Raw genomic sequence first — 15957 nt, forward strand, 5'->3', positions numbered from 1 at the left:
TGCAAGTCACCCGGGCCTGATGAAATGCATCCTAGAATACTCAAGGAGCTAATAGAGGAGGTATCTGAGCCTCTAGCTATTATCTTTGGAAAGTCATGGGAGACGGGAGAGATTCCAGAAGACTGGAAAAGGGCAAATATAGTGCCCATCTATAAAAAGGGAAATAAAAACAACCCAGGTAACTACAGACCAGTTAGTTTAACTTCTGTGCCAGGGAAGATAATGGAGCAAGTAATTAAGGAAATCATCTGCAAACACTTGGAAGGTGGTAAGGTGATAGGGAACAGCCAGCATGGATTTGTGAAGAACAAATCATGTCAAACCAATCTGATAGCTTTCTTTGATAGGATAACGAGCCTTGTGGATAAGGGTGAAGCGGTGGATGTGGTATACCTAGACTTTAGTAAGGCATTTGATACGGTCTCGCATGATATTCTTATCGATAAACTAGGCAAATACAAATTAGATGGGGCTACTATAAGGTGGGTGCATAACTGGCTGGATAACCGTACTCAGAGAGTTGTTATTAATGGTTCCCAATCCTGCTGGAAAGGCGTAACGAGTGGGGTACTGCAGGGGTCTGTTTTGGGACCGGCTCTGTTCAATATCTTCATCAACGACTTAGATATTGGCATAGAAAGTACGCTTATTAAGTTTGCGGATGATACCAAACTGGGAGGGATTGCAACTACTTTGGAGGACAGGGTCATAATTCAAAATGATCTGGACAAATTGGAGAAATGGTCTGAGTTAAACAGGATGAAGTTTAACAAAGACAAATGCAAAGTGCTCCACTTAGGAAGGAAAAATCAATTTCACACATACAGAATGGGAAAAGACTGTCTAGGAAGGAGTACGGCAGAAAGGGATCTAGGGGTTATAGTGGACCACAAGCTAAATATGAGTCAACAGTGTGATGCTGTTGCAAAAAAAGCAAACATGATTCTGGGATGCATTAACAGGTGTGTTGTGAGCAAGACACGAGAAGTCATTCTTCCGCTCTACTCTGCTCTGGTTAGGCCTCAGCTGGAGTATTGTATCCAGTTCTGGGCGCCGCATTTTAAAAAAGATGTGGAGAAATTGGAAAGGGTCCAAAGAAGAGCAACAAGAATGATTAAAGGTCTTGAGAACATGACCTATGAAGGAAGGCTGAAAGAACTGGGTTTGTTTAGTTTGGAAAAGAGAAGACTGAGAGGGGACATGATAGCAGTTTTCAGGTATCTAAACGGGTGTCATAAGGAGGAGGGAGAGAACTTGTTCACCTTAGCCTCTAAGGATAGAACCAGAAACAATGGGTTTAAACTGCAGCAAGGGAGGTCTAGGTTGGACATTAGGAAAAAGTTCCTAACTGTCAGGGTGGTTAAACACTGGAACAAATTGCCTAGGGAGATTGTGGAATCTCCGTCTCTGGAGATATTTAAGAGTAGGTTAGATAAATGTCTATCAGGGATGGTCTAGACAGTATTTGGTCCTGCCATGCGGGCAGGGGACTGGACTCGATGACCTCTCGAGGTCCCTTCCAGTCCTATAATCTATGAATCTATAAACCATCTCAGACTCCTGGGGTGCTAGATCTCTCCAACCTCTCGCTCTGGGGACTGACCCCCTCCGCCCCGCTGTGCCCCATAGCCCCTGCCCCTCGCTCTGGGGACTGACCCCCTCTGCCCCGCTGTGCCCCATAGCCCCTGCCCCTTGCTCTGGGGACTGCGTCCCTCTGTCCCATCATGGCCTGATAGGCAGGCAGGCAAGCTCCACCTCAGCTCCTATCAGCCCGGCTCAGAAGGTGAGTCCCAGGGACGGGGGGAGCGAGTGAAGGGGGGAACAAGCGACAGGGGGGCCTGTAGTGTCCAGTTTTGAAAAATTGGAAAGTTGGCATCCCTACGGTAACATTTATTTGACAGTGCAATAGCCTTTCAAGAGAAATGCTAAAAACCAGATCATTTGGGATAGTTGTAACTAAAATTGGCAAAAGTCTGATTAATATACTGCAGGAAACTACCCTGAACTGGCAGGGGCTGGATGGCCTCCCCCATTATTAAGTCTCCTCCACCTTTATTGTAAAAATAAAAAAGCTATCTTGCAAGTGATTTTACCATTGGGAAACTTTGTTTTCCTTTTGCCCCTCCCCCTGATATAGCATGGGATCTCCAGATAGCCATCATTGCAGTCTCCCTTTATCCCCACCCAGGCCAGAAGAGACCATTATGATCCTCTGATTTCACGTGTTACACAAGTAACAGAATTTCACTCAGTGATTCCTGCACTGAGCTCAATAACTTGTGGTTGAACTAGAGCAGTGGTTCTCAACTGATTACACATTGTGGGCCGCATATGCGGTCCACAATGTGTTACCTGGGCCACAGAAACTGGGTGTCAGGGCGGCGGCAGCCCTGACCCTTGCTGCACGGGGTTGGCCGTCTGCCATGGACCCCACTATGTGGCTGCCCCGGACTCCTGCCATGCAGGGTGGGCTGGCTGCCCTGACCACGCCAGGTAGCTGGGAACCTGGCACGCGGTCCGGCCTTTAGCTGGGCTGCAGCCGTGTGCCAAGTAGGCCGCATGTGGCCTACAGGCCGTGAGTTGAGAACCACTGAACTAGAGCATATCTTTTGGAGAGGGGGGGAAATCAGAGTGATGGAGAATGTCCGTATCTCTTTGTAACATTGTTAATTAGCCTAACTTTCAAAAAAAACCTGTATTCTTTCCTGTTTAAACTTTGCTGACATCAATTTACACACTCTTTTTTCAGTATTCCAGAGCTACTTTAAGCCAAGAGACAAAATAACTTTAATCATATAACCTTTTCCCCTCCCACCCCCAATGGATTAAGCTAATGGGCAGAGTCCTATTGTATATAAGTCATCAAGTATGCATCCTGCCTTCCTTGCTTCAGCTACTTTCCCTCCTGGCATGTAAAATATAATCAACCCTTATGTGATTTACAGATGGTTCCCTTACAAATACAGTATTATGCCAAGACATTTATATCTGGACAATCCTTTCAGCCTCCTGCCTCATTTGGAACTACAGTAGCACTTTAGCAAAGAACCAATCAATTCAGATCCTATTTCAAACATGCAAGAGGGAATCTGCTGGGTCAGGATTCTCTTAGTAAGACATCACTTCTTGGGTTATTGTGTCATTCAGCAATTTCAGCTCCCAAGGGATACTGTCTAAACCAATATTCCTCTTTCTTTCCCTCTGAAAATTATCCAAGAGATCTTTTAGAAGTCCTTTTTTCATAAGGACCAAGAAGGAGTTGACTGAGAATGAATATGCTCCATGGTCACATCTCCAGCTCACAACCAGCGAGGAATAAGACAGCACCAGAACTGTGCCAAATTATGTTAAAAAAATGCTGTGGTGGTATGTGCATAAAACAAATAGCTTCCCTAGAGAAGAAACAATATTTTACCACATGTTAATTAATTTGGGCCAGGTAGTTGCCATCTGAGCTTTATTTCAAGTATGTCTGCTGGAAGCAGTGTTCTAATGGGCACTACACCTAAAACAGATTGCTTGGCTAGGCTAATTTGTATCCTGTATCTGCTATCTGGGTTGTGAACATTGGAACAAAATGTGTTCTTTCAAAAAGCCTGACTGTAGTATGCTGCCCTATTTCTTTATGTTGCAGCACATCTATCTTAGCACAGTGTGATCGAACTAATCCCATAACATCAGTAAAATAGAAAATTAATTTGCACCACAAATGTCAATGGGAATGTATTTTATATAATTATGGGTTAGATTATTCTCAAAAGAGAGACCCATCCTGACTGAATCTTTCAAGACCAAAGCATCGGTCATAGTAAATAACATTTTGTTTTTCTAACTGAACAATGAGATAATTAAGCATTGTTCTAAGTACAGATATGAATCTTAGGTGACTGTTGACAATGAGCATCTCTGCATGTGAGCCCCTAGGATATAAGTTACACTGAACAATATAGTGACAAAGGGAAAGAGAACCTTATGTCTGATCTTTGCAGTTCTTACTTGGGCAAAATTCCTACTGAAGAGAAAACTACAGAATCGGGCCTTATAATTGGGATCCTTAATAGATTCCAGGTTCCAGGTTGAAGGCATTCAGAATTTTGGGAACAGTTGTACTGTTTATACAGTGCCATAGCAAGATAGTACCTGGTAGTTAAGCTGTTTGGGGCGGGGGTCCTCGTTTTGTTATGTCTTTACAGTGCATATCACGACAGGTGTCCTTGAATCTTGATTAGTGAGCACAAATGTGCACCAAAGTCATCATGAGTTTGATTTTGCAAACTTCCTCTGTCTCCTTTGCAAAACTCAAACCAAAGTGCTCAGCATCTCATTTTACTTCAATCTCACAAAGTTCAGGAATGTAGAAAGGTTTCATATCAATGGTTTCAGTTTGGTCCTATCTCAGCTGAAAGTTCTGTTGCCTGAAGAGATTCATTGTCTCTTATGATGGATTATGTTGTTGGAATAGATTTTATTTTACTACACATTATATTAAATAATATGTATTAAAATTAAAAATTGACATCGGAATGTCTCTGACACCAGGATGTTCACTGCTCCTGATGCTGGTGGGGTGTGTATGTGTGTGTAATTATAATATATATAATAATTATACAATATTAGTAGGCTAAGCAGATCCTAAACACACACTTTAGCTTTTGCTGTGAGGCTCTACTATTTATAAGATGTTACAAGTACTTTACAATTATTTTATCTTGAACTTTCATATTACTGGAGTCCTTGCACAGTTAATGCATTATTATTAGTAGCATAATTCAAATCTTAAGTCATAAAGAAACCATTGGTAGCTTCTAATCTTCCAACTCGTAGAGGTTCCAGGTGATTGAGATCTGTTTGAATCTGACAGTGCTGGGAAGAAAAGTCTCTTACTGTGTCTGTAATAGAAGAGAGAAGTTATAAGACACATATTGGAGATGAATTGATTATGAAGGCCTTTTAAAAGTCTAGTGTCAGTTTCTTGGAGCATAGGAAAAGAGAAACAGGAAGAGTCTTGAATTTCCGTACTTTGAAAAAGAAAATGTTGATTATGTACAGTACAAATAAAGACAGCAGGCACCATTTCCTGGAAAGCTCATTGTTACAGTGCGTTGTCACTTCAGGGGTGCCCCCTCGTCTCTGGTCCCAGAGTTGCATGGGATCCTTGTCTCTGACACCCCCATCAGTGTCTCCCTTGGCCCTGCAATGGCCTTTTCCAGCCTTTGTCTTCTGTCAACTCTCCCTCTTCCCTCCAGGCAAGTCACATAACCATCTAAACCGCTTCTGGGGTAACACAAACAAATCCAAATGAAATTTCAAACAAATCTTCAAGCTAATAGCCCTTTCACCCCCTCAGGCTCAACTGTAGTGCTCTTGTTTGCCTACCCCAGAGCCAGGGCCGGCTCCAGGGTTTGGGCCGTACCAAGCAGCCAAAAAAAAAAAAAAAAAAAAAGCCGCAATCGCGATCTGCGGCGGCAATTCGGCGGGAGGTCCTTCACTCTGAGGTGGAGTGAGGGACCGTCCGCCAAATTGCCGCCGAATAGCTGGACGTGCTACCCCTCTCCCGAACGGCCGCCCCAAGCACCTGCTTGACAAGCTGGAGCCTGGAGCCGGCCCTGCCCAGAGCTTCCCTGGCAGGAACCCAATCTGCTCCTTTAATGCTCTTCTTCCATTGTTTCCTGTCTGTAAAACCCTCCACCAGAGAGACTTGTCTCCTTGGCAGTCTCGCCCTCAACGTAGCTCCCTCAGCCTACTTATAAGGCCTAACTATGCCCCCTCTGGCCAGAACCATGGGTGATAAGCCCCATCACACTCATCATTTTAAAGTCAACAGTTGCCACACTTAGTTGCTATTTTAAGTGCAGGGAGGGGGAAAGACTGCAGCTGGCTACTAGCATATAGTACTGCATTTGTGGGCTAATGCAGGCTTCTTATTGCCAACTACCACAAGCTGGGAGGGGAAGACAGAGCTGGATCACTGCATCATTGCCCTGTTTCTGTACACTCCCCCTGAAGCTCTGCTACAGGTCACTGTCAGAGACAGGATGCTGGGCAAAATGGACCATGATCTGACCCAGTATGGCAGCTCTTACGTTCATATGCTCTAACTAATGCATCTATTATGGAGTAATGTGCACTAAATCTGCCTATTGTATCACCATTACTCAGTACCAGAAGGCGTTATAGAAAATACAGCAACCTGAGAAACATTAGTGCCCACACCTGTGAAAGAGATCCATGCTGCTCCTGGCTTGTGAAATCCAAGGATGACCACCTATACCTACTCCTAATGGAAACAATCAGTGCCTTTTTCAGAGAGACAAACCTGCCAACCACACAGAGAAATGTAGTTGTCTGCATGTAGACAGAACTACCAGTACTCCACCAGAACAAGAAGAGTAAGATAAGTTGATGGGAGAGTGTCTCCCGTCGACACTGTGTGGTGTAGACATGGCAGTAAGTCAACATAAGTTACGTCGACTCCAGCTAAGTTATTCACATTATTAGCCTAACTGAGGTTGACTTACCCTGGTAGTGTAGACAAGGCCTCAGTCTGGGACAGTTCCTCAGATTTGTCACTTAAAAAGGATGGCTCAAGTATGGGCGTCTTCCTCACATCCTCTGCGGTTAAGACTGATACAAAGTATTGATTTAGATTCTCCACAGTGACCTTTTTTTCTATGAGTGCTTCTTTAGTACCTTGATTATCCAGTGGCCTCACTGATTGTTTGGCAGGCTTCCTGCTTCTGATGTACTTAAAACATTTTTTTTTCTGTTTAGGTTTTGAGACTTTTGCTAGTTGCTCTTCAAATTTTTTCTTGGCCTGACTAATTATACTTGACTTGCCAGAGTTTATGCTCCTTTCTATTTTCCTCAGGTTTAACCTCCAATTTTTAAAGGACGCCTTTTCCCCCTAACCGTTTCTTTTACTTTGCTGTTTAGCCATGGTAGCACTTTTTTGGTACTCTTAATATGTTTTTTAATTTGGGGTGTGGATTTAATTTGAGCCTCTATCATGGTGGTTTTTAAAATGTTTCCATGCAACTTGTAGGCATTTCACTTTTGTGACTGTACCTTTTAATTTCCATTTAACAAGCTTCCTCATTTTTGTGCAGTTCCCCTTTCTGAAGTTAAAGATAAAAGGATAAAATCATCATAGAAATGTAGGGCTGGAGGGGACCTCAAAAAATCATATAGCCCAGCCCCCTCCACTGGGGCAGGACCAAGTATTCCTAGACCATCCCTGACAGGTATTTTAGTTAACCTCTTCTTAAAACTTTCCAGTGACAGGTATTCCAAGCCTCCCTAGGTAACTTATTCCAATGCTTAACTGTAAGTAGTTAGACATTTTTTCCTAATCTCTAACCAAAATCTCTCTTGCTACAGATTAAGCCGACTTTATCTTACCTTCCATGGAGATGGAGAACAATTGATTACCATCCTTTTAGCTACAGCCCTTAACATATTTGAAGACTGTTATCAGATTCTCTCTGTCTTCCGAAGACTAACATGCCCAGTTTTTTTAACCTTTCCTCGTAGGTCAAGTTTTTCTAAGCCTTTTATCATTTTTGTGGCTCTCTTCTGGATGCTCTCCAGTTTGTCCCTATATTTCTTAAAGTCTGGTGCCCAAAACTGGACTCAGCACTCCTGCTGAGAGCTCACCAGTGCCAACTAGAGTGGGACAACTACATTTTGTGTTTGACATACAATACTCATGTTAATCCACCCGAGAATATTACCCTTTTTCACAACTGCATCACATTTTCTCATGTTCAATTTATGGTCCACTGCAATTCCCAGCCCCTTTTGTGCGGTACTGCTACCTAGCCAGCACTGCATCACATTTTTGGCTCATATTTAATTTGGGATCCACTATAAGCCACAGATTCTTTTCAGCAGTACTGACACTTAGCCAGTTATTCCCCATATTGTATTTGTGCATTTGATTTTTTTTTCCTTCCAGTTGTAGTACTTATACTTGTCTTTACTGAATTTCATCTTGTTGATTTCAGACCATTTCTCCTATTTATCAAGGTCATTTTGAATTCCAATCCTGTCCTCCAAAGGGCTTGCAATGCCTTGCAGCTTGGTGTCAGCTGCAAATTTTATAGACATAGTCTCAACTCGATTATCCAAGTCATTAATGAAAATACTGAACAGTACTAGATGCAGGAAAGGCCCCTCTGGGACCCCGCTAGCTACATTCTCCCAGTGTGACAGAGAATCATTGGATAGCTATTCTTTGAGTCTGATTCCTCAACCAGTTTTCCCCCCACTTTGTAATATCATCTAGACCACATTTCCCTAATTTGCTTACGATAATGTTATGTCGGACTGTGTCAAAAGCCTTACTAAAATCAAGATATATCACTTCTACTCCTTCCCCCTTATCCAGTGGGCCAGTAATCTTGTCAAAGGAGGAAATTAAGTTGGTTGGGCATGATTTGTTCTTGACAAATCCATGATGGCTATTCCTTGTAGCCCTGTTATCCTCTAAGTCTGGAGTGGTCTTTGAGTGGACAGATTTCTGATGGCCAGCCTTCCATCTGCCACTGGGGCTCTTAAGATGAGTTCACTGAATGAACCCACTCAACTCAACCTTTTTAAAAATTTTATGCTTGTGTTACAGTAACATGTGTTACAGTAACATGTCAATCTAAAACAAAGAAACAAACAAACCACCCAAACTGTTAAGCAAGCAATTTCATGCCATTAGTTGTGCAGCTGTTTCTACATACCAGCAGTCAAATATAGCTAGACTTTCTTTTTTTTAAAATGCATACTTCAGCAGTTTAAAAGAAAAGCCTAACAGGATGGTGCAGGGTCATGTTCAGTCCTCATGGTCACACATCCCTCCCCCCGCCTTGCATAGTTATGCTAAGGCTGATACAAAGGCCATATAGCTGCTTTTGGGAATGAACATGATAATCGGTATTCCGGTTACTGGCAGTGGCCTAGGCATTTTGCTGGCCTGCCAATTTGTCTCCCTTAACACTGGGATGATGATCACAAAGCCCCGAATGAAAAGTGTTAGTCAAGAGAGCAGCTATTCTGTGTTGAAAGGGATCTGACTGTGGAACAGACTTCCAGAGAAAATCAGATGAATCCAGAGCCATCAATTAGGAAAGGCTGCAAGAGTTGACTTTGATAAAACTTTCCCACCAAAATCATAATGACCTTTTCAATAATCACCAACATCCTTCCCACCTTCAGCGCAAGTAAGTCTACCCTCCCCAGGCAGAGCTTTGTACACCTACAAAAGGGAACAGAGTCCATGAAGTCTGGTAGGGATTTAGATATTGCCAATTTAATTAACATTGGAAGTGTTCAGATGTCACAGCGATGAGCAGCAGTGCAAAACCATAAAATAGACAAAGCTAGGGGAGAGATTGAATGGAACAGTTGGCATTGGCAGGGGCATGGCCTAATAGGCCTTTAGGATCTCTAATTTGTGTTATTCTAGTTGTCTAATCTTGAACAAACTAAAGCAATAAAACAAAGCAGTCTCTCTCCCCTGAGAACTGAATTTATGAACTGCGTAATACCCATAGCCTTTGCTGGCCTGAAGCCTACAAGTACTATAGGGGACATTCCTGCATTGATAGATGATCTAAGAAGTATTTTCACTACTAACTTCTATGATTCTCTGATATTTGTTGACATGAAATTGGTAAACCTAATGCTCTGTTCTGCACCATAGGCTGGCTTGATTTGATATAATTGACTGTAACATAATCATCCTAGTTGAGAGCTTTCTTTGTTCCATAGATGTAATAACTCCTCCATTTCTTTTTTTGTTCTTTCATCATGTCTTCTAAATTCTCATTCATTATGCTTAACCTTAGGGCATGCAACATACAGCTTGTGAATGGGCGTGTGTGTGCTGTGTCACTGGCAGCTGCCCTTAGGAAGCAGTGACCTTGGGCATGCAGGGATGCATGGCATGCAAAGGGCTACATCTGAAATAGTTCTTTGAGACCTTCAAAAATCCTGTCCATCAGCTCTGGGACAACACAGAGGGCACCACAGAACTTTCCGTAAGAGTAAAGATTTGTTCTGCGAACTTTGAACAAAATTTTCCAGCTGTTTGCTGTGAACTAGTTTTCTGCCAGGCTGTGTACTTTGAAAGCAAAAGTGGCTGTAGTCCTGTGTGTCTCTCACAGGTGGGGCTGGAGTAGAACCCCAGTCCTTTTGCTCCAAAGCAGCAAGTCTGCATCACTTGTCCTATGAGAGATCTTGCTTCAAGGAAGCATTGTCTCCATTTTATAAATGGGGGAAAGGGGGGGAACTGAGTCACAAAGATGAAGAGACTTGCCTAAGGTCACATAGGAAATCTACGGCAGACCCAAGAATTGAGCCCAGGTCACTTGAGTCAGTCTAGTGCTTTAATCAGAAACTGTTCTTCTGGTCCCCCTCTCTACTTAGACTGTGCTTCCTTTAGAAAAAAGAAAAAGTAAGTTTGACTGTCTTGAATAGGCATGATGTCACGTTGATTACGTCTCTTCTTGTTATTTTTCTATCAAAATATTTTTAGAACCTGGAGGACCTAAATAACTTGTAAATATTATTTCAAGCTATGGTCTATCTTGCATTTATTACTGTTCTTTCATTGTGTATTTTTTATGGTTACATAATGTTGCATTCTTGGTTGGAGGGGGAAATCTGTTCCTACATCTAAATCATCTTCACCCATGCTTCAAGCTTCCCTTTCAAAACTCTATTAATAATTTTTTGTTTTCCACATGTATATGTTTGCCCAAAGCAAATTCTTCTCAGCGTTTATTTTTGGTGTATGTGCAGAGTTTGTATAGCCCAATTAGAAGTATTAGTTTAGTAGCAACTAAACGTTTTCAGTCCATTTATTACACCGCCTTAACGTCTTTAAAACCAAATCAATGATATTTTCCATGCAATCAGTATTGGGTCAAACACAGTTCAGAACGTATAATGCATGATATCCAGTTTTGTTCTGTAGACCAGTTGTTTTTATTAAATCAGCATAATAGTTGGACATGTGTACTTGAACAGTGCACTAATCCAAATTAAGCCAAAAATGCATATAATCCCATCATTAATACAATGGTTCAATTACAGCTGATGAAATGGAATTATGTTTAATTAGTGTATCTGTAAATGCTTTTTTTCCATTGGTTAAATAGTTCATACATGTATATCTCATTTGTATAAGCATTTTTCAGAAGTATAGCAATGGCATAGAGGCCTGCAATTAGTATCAAACAAGGAGTTTAGTGGTATCAATTTGAAAATAGCTTCTCTTGTATGCTCTAATATAGGAAATAATCTCAAATAATATATTGTATTACAGTTTTATTAGTAACTATTTCAAAGGCTTTTGCAGTTAATTCTGCATTTTTAAATCTTCTTCAGGATTATCTGTGTGATTTAGGCAGTTGTGTGGCTAAAATCCCTGCACAATGCTTTAAAATGCAGGGATTATGGTTTTTTTTGTTTGTTTTTTAGTAGCCATGTTTGTAAATTAGTTATTTTAACATCATTTCTGAGACCTTTTCTACCGTTTTTAAAAATAAATATGTTTGTTGACTCCCTTAATGCTAGTCCAAATGATTCTAAACATTTTTTGGTAACAAGCTGTAAAATGTGTAGATGCAGATTATTTGGAATGCACAGACTAAAAAACTGAAGTTGCACAAATGTACTCTCTGCAGCAGATTGGGTGTATTGTTGCATTATACCATGCCACCAGCTGGCAGACAAACTATGAGCCACATTTTGATCTTGTCCACACCACTGTAAATCAAGAGTGATTCCAAATTTACAGTGGTGTAAATAGGATCAGAATTTGGCCTTGGTAGTAGGTTGGTTTTTTTTTTTCTTTTCCTAAAAGTTTCCCACTGAACTGGTATATCTGAAATTAACACTGTAGTCAGAGCTGTCCCTTGGATAGGGCGAAACGGGGTGACCACTCCAGACCCCGCGCTTTGGGGGGTCCCGTGCCCCCGGGGTCTCGACTGCTGCTCTGGGGCCCCGCTGCCGATGCAGAGCGGGGCACCCAAGCTGGCGGGGGCTGATTTGTCCCAGGCCTGCACCCCGCTAGGGATGGCCCTGACTGTAGTGCCCTATTATAGAAGCAGCCCCTCTAGGATAGGGTTGCCAACTTTCTAATCGCACAAAACTGAACACTCCAGCCCTGCCTCCCCACTCACTACGTTCCCCCTCCCTCGGTGACTCGCTCTCCCCCACACTCACTCACTTTTACTGGGTTAGAGTAGTGGGTTTGGGTTGGAGTTGGGGTGTGGGAGGGATCTAAATGGGGGTGTGGACTCCAGGGTGGGGCCAGAAATGCGGGGTTCAGGATGTGGGAGGGGGCTCCAGGCTGGGGCAGGGAGTTGGGGTGTGGGAGGGGGTGAGGGCTCCGACTGGGGGTGTGGGCTCTGGGGTGGGGGTGGGGAAGATGGGTTTAGGGTGCAGGAGGGGGCTCTAGCTTGGGAGGTGGGGGCCAAGGGATTCGGAGTGTGGGAGGGGGCTGCGGGTTGAGGCAAGGGGTTGGGGTGCAGGGGGAGTGAGGACTCTGGGCTGGGACTGGGGATGAGGGGTTCAGGGTGTGGGAGGGGGTTCTGGGCTGATTCAAGAATGATCTAGATTTTATTGCTGGAGATGGTTTTCATTGGTTCAGGGGTTAGTTATTAGGGTTGCCAACTTTCTACTCGTACAAAACTGAACACTTTTGCCATGGCCTTTCTCTGAGGCGCGGCTCATGTCATGCCCCTTCTCTGAGGCACCGCCCCCCCCGCTCACTTCATCCCCCCTTCCTCCGTCGCTTGCTCTCCCCACCCTCACTCGCTCGCTCATTTTCACCGAGCTGGCTCAGGGGATTGGGGTGCAGGAGGGTGTGAGGGCTCCGGCTGGGGGTGCTGGCTCCGGGTTGGGGCCAAAAATGAGGAGTTCTGAGTGTGGGAGGGGGATCAGGGCTGAAGCAGGGAGTTGGAGCACGGGGGGGAGGGGTAAGGGCTCCGACTGAGGGTGCGGGCTGAGACTGAGGTTAATAATTGGGCAAGAGTGAAAATTATTGCATCAAATTATTTTTTTTTAATGATTTGGTACTGTGATTCTTTTCTTAGTTAAAATACTTTAAGATAGAGTCATCATGGTCTTATATTTGAATTTATGGTAGCCTTTGAAATGCTAAAACACGCACGTCATTTATGAACTGGATACATTTAATTTCTTATAGTGAGAGACTAATGTAGAATTCTTTTGAAATTTTTACCCCAGATCTCCTGATGTTTAATTCCTCTGACTTCAGTGGAGTTTTTCCTGATTTACACTGCCATATGTGAGAAGATGATTAGGTTCAAAATACTTACAGAGCAGGGTACAACATAATGTGAGGTGATGAAATCATTTCAGTAAGCAAAATTCAAGAATTAATTTAAAATAATGCCTTATTGACCCAAAAGGCATTCACAAGCAATGAAGGAAATAATTTCCCCTCCTCCTCTACTCCTCCTTCATCCCCAACATTTAATTATGATTACAGAGACCTTTCCAAGATACATGTGCTGCTAAGCATATGCATGCCCATTTGATAAATCTTTCCTAAAAGCTTCATGTCAAGACCTTTAATTTTGTATTTTAATCTCAAGTGTAGTTTTCTTATGTTTATATACAGTATAGAATGTGCCTTACAGTTCAACATTTAGTGTAGACAATATTCTTCCTGAACTCATTATCTATGTCCTCTACTGCTGGAATTTTGTTGATATGATCTTTTTAGGTAGGCAGAAAATTAGTCTTATGTCTGTTTGGTTGGGTTTTTTTTTTCTTCATTCTTTGGAAAGGTATAATTTTCAATAGACTTTGCTTATTTACTCTTATTTTTACTGTTTTCAGAGGAAAGCATCCTGCTGGTAAAGCTTACATGTAGATCTGCTTCAGTACATGCCTGTGTGTTGCCAGCATAGGCTAGGAAAGTGCTAAATTAGAATGAAAATTGAAAGAGTATTTTTCCACTATGGTTTGTCATCCAGAAATGGGTTTGTAACACAGTGTACAGCCTTGTATCCCAGCTGTGTGGAGCATTGATTGCTTCTGCCTGAAGCAGGGATGCTGTCAAGTTGCTCTGTGAGTTGAGTCATCTATTGACAAAGAGCTACCAGCCAGCAGATAATGCTGTGCAGCTCTGCTCTCTGTGCTCCCACGATGCACTGCTTATAGCAGCTGTCAAAGATACTGAAGGGTCCACAAAAAAAGGACTTTACATCTGCTAAGAAGAGAAAAGCTTTTATCAAAGCTGGCCAAGGGAAACACTAGACATCAGTACAACATGAATGCATATCTTACTAAGCAACACAGCTGCTGCAGGGGGTCTGATGGGATGGATGCTGGCAGAAGTTTGCCTTCATTGATGAGGGATGCCCACTGCGCCTGTGGTTGGCAACAGAACCCTGAGGGGCTCTATTATAGTTCTCAGACTGTGCCCTCTTCAGGACCTGTGGGTCTGACCCAAAACAGGAGTAAGTGTATTACTTTGTGGGACAGTGTGCGGAAGAGCCCCCATAAAACTCTGGCTAAGACAAAGGGGACCACAGGGGAGTGGTGGTCAGAGTGCACCTGTCCCCATGGCTGGTGCAACCCAGTACAGGTGAGCCTATTCTTGTAAGTCTAAATGGGTTAGAAGACTTTCAAACAACAAAATAAGGATTTGCTATTGTTGGCAACTTTTCACGCTGGGTCTTGATTATTGTTTAATGATGGCTTCTGGAAGATTTTATGCGGGGCAGTGTGTCAGTTTATAATGTCTGTCATTTGAATCCTGCTTCTGTGTGGTCTTTGTAATCCTTGGGGTTCTCTGGGAAGAGTTTCCTTTTCATACTGCTTTGTCTTTATAAATACAACTTCTCTAAACTTCCTATTACATTGTAGTTATGTTTAGAAGTATGATCTGTTTTAGCCACCCCATGGCTTCACAAGGATTGTATTGTGCATGCTTCTTTGGAGAGTTTGTTTTAATTTGCTTTTTCAAGCTAAATAATCATATGTTTTTTAAATAGGGAAAATATTTAATACATAAAAATAAATATGGAAGGTATGACTAATTTTTCTCCGACCCGCCCGCCTGCAAGATCTATTTGATATTTGTTAAGTATGTATGAAGTAACTGACTTTAGCTTTCATTTTTGTACTGATTTAATTTTTCAAATGATAAAGTAGTTTTATTTGAAGTTTAAAATATACTAGTGTCCAGAATTTGTAGTTACTTGAGTGTAATTATTCTTAGTTATAATTGCTCCCAAGAAAACAAAGCACTATAAAATGAAATTCAGTGACATTCATATGGTTGTTAATATTAAAAAGCGTTAATGCTTTGTCCACTGATGCATGCATTTTCACATCTGAATCAGACATTTTAATCTCATTCAAAAGCTCTCGTATTACACCAACACCAAACACTCTCATTTTCTAAAATAGTGGATTTTTTTTATTTAACTCAAATGGAAAACTAGGGTGTAATATTAAACTGAAATACTCTAGTAGTTATTGGGTAAAGCTTGCAATATAGTCTAACTGTCCATAAAACACATCGAACGAAGACGTGCTCTGTTTGGAGAATAAATCAATTCTCTGATGGAAATGGTTTTAATATGTTTTTCACAGAACAGGAAACCAATAAAGCACTGGGTCTTCTGACCGTGGGGCTACACTTTATCTTCCTCATGATCCAGAAAAGTGATGCATTGTTTGCTGCAAGTGATTTTTATATATGTAAACAAGCTCTATTTTAGCTTTAAACTAATTTTATATTGAAGGACTAAGATTTTTGCTTTTGGATTTTTTTTAATTGACCGATAATACACACTATTCTAAAAATATATTATTAATTCTCTCGTGTATCATGTACCAAATTTATATGAATGTTGCATACAAAATAAGCCAAAATGAAAACAATTACAAAGCAATATCACTAGTTAGTGCCCTTATTTTGCA

The 15957-nt window shown here is 41.9% G+C and overlaps 1 protein-coding gene across 12 annotated transcripts in view; it reads left to right on the forward strand.

Moving 5' to 3' along the window:
- Positions 1-15957, forward strand: part of DLG2 (discs large MAGUK scaffold protein 2) — a 1462668-nt gene that overhangs the window by 848873 nt on the left and 597838 nt on the right. For 2 of the 12 annotated variants that reach the window (XM_034759057.1, XM_034759060.1), the window contains exon 1: positions 14132-14614. The exons of 8 other annotated variants lie outside the window; for them this stretch is intronic. In XM_034759057.1, coding sequence (XP_034614948.1) covers positions 14297-14614 — 318 coding nt within the window. In that variant the 5' untranslated portion in view covers positions 14132-14296. Of the gene's footprint in view, positions 1-14131; positions 14615-15957 lie in introns of those variants that run through there. 2 more of the 12 variants (XM_034759056.1, XM_034759059.1) reach the window with 1 other exon arrangement.

The sequence above is a fragment of the Trachemys scripta genome, chromosome 1 (assembly GCF_013100865.1).
Source record: "Trachemys scripta elegans isolate TJP31775 chromosome 1, CAS_Tse_1.0, whole genome shotgun sequence".
Classification (NCBI taxonomy): Eukaryota; Metazoa; Chordata; order Testudines; family Emydidae; genus Trachemys; species Trachemys scripta.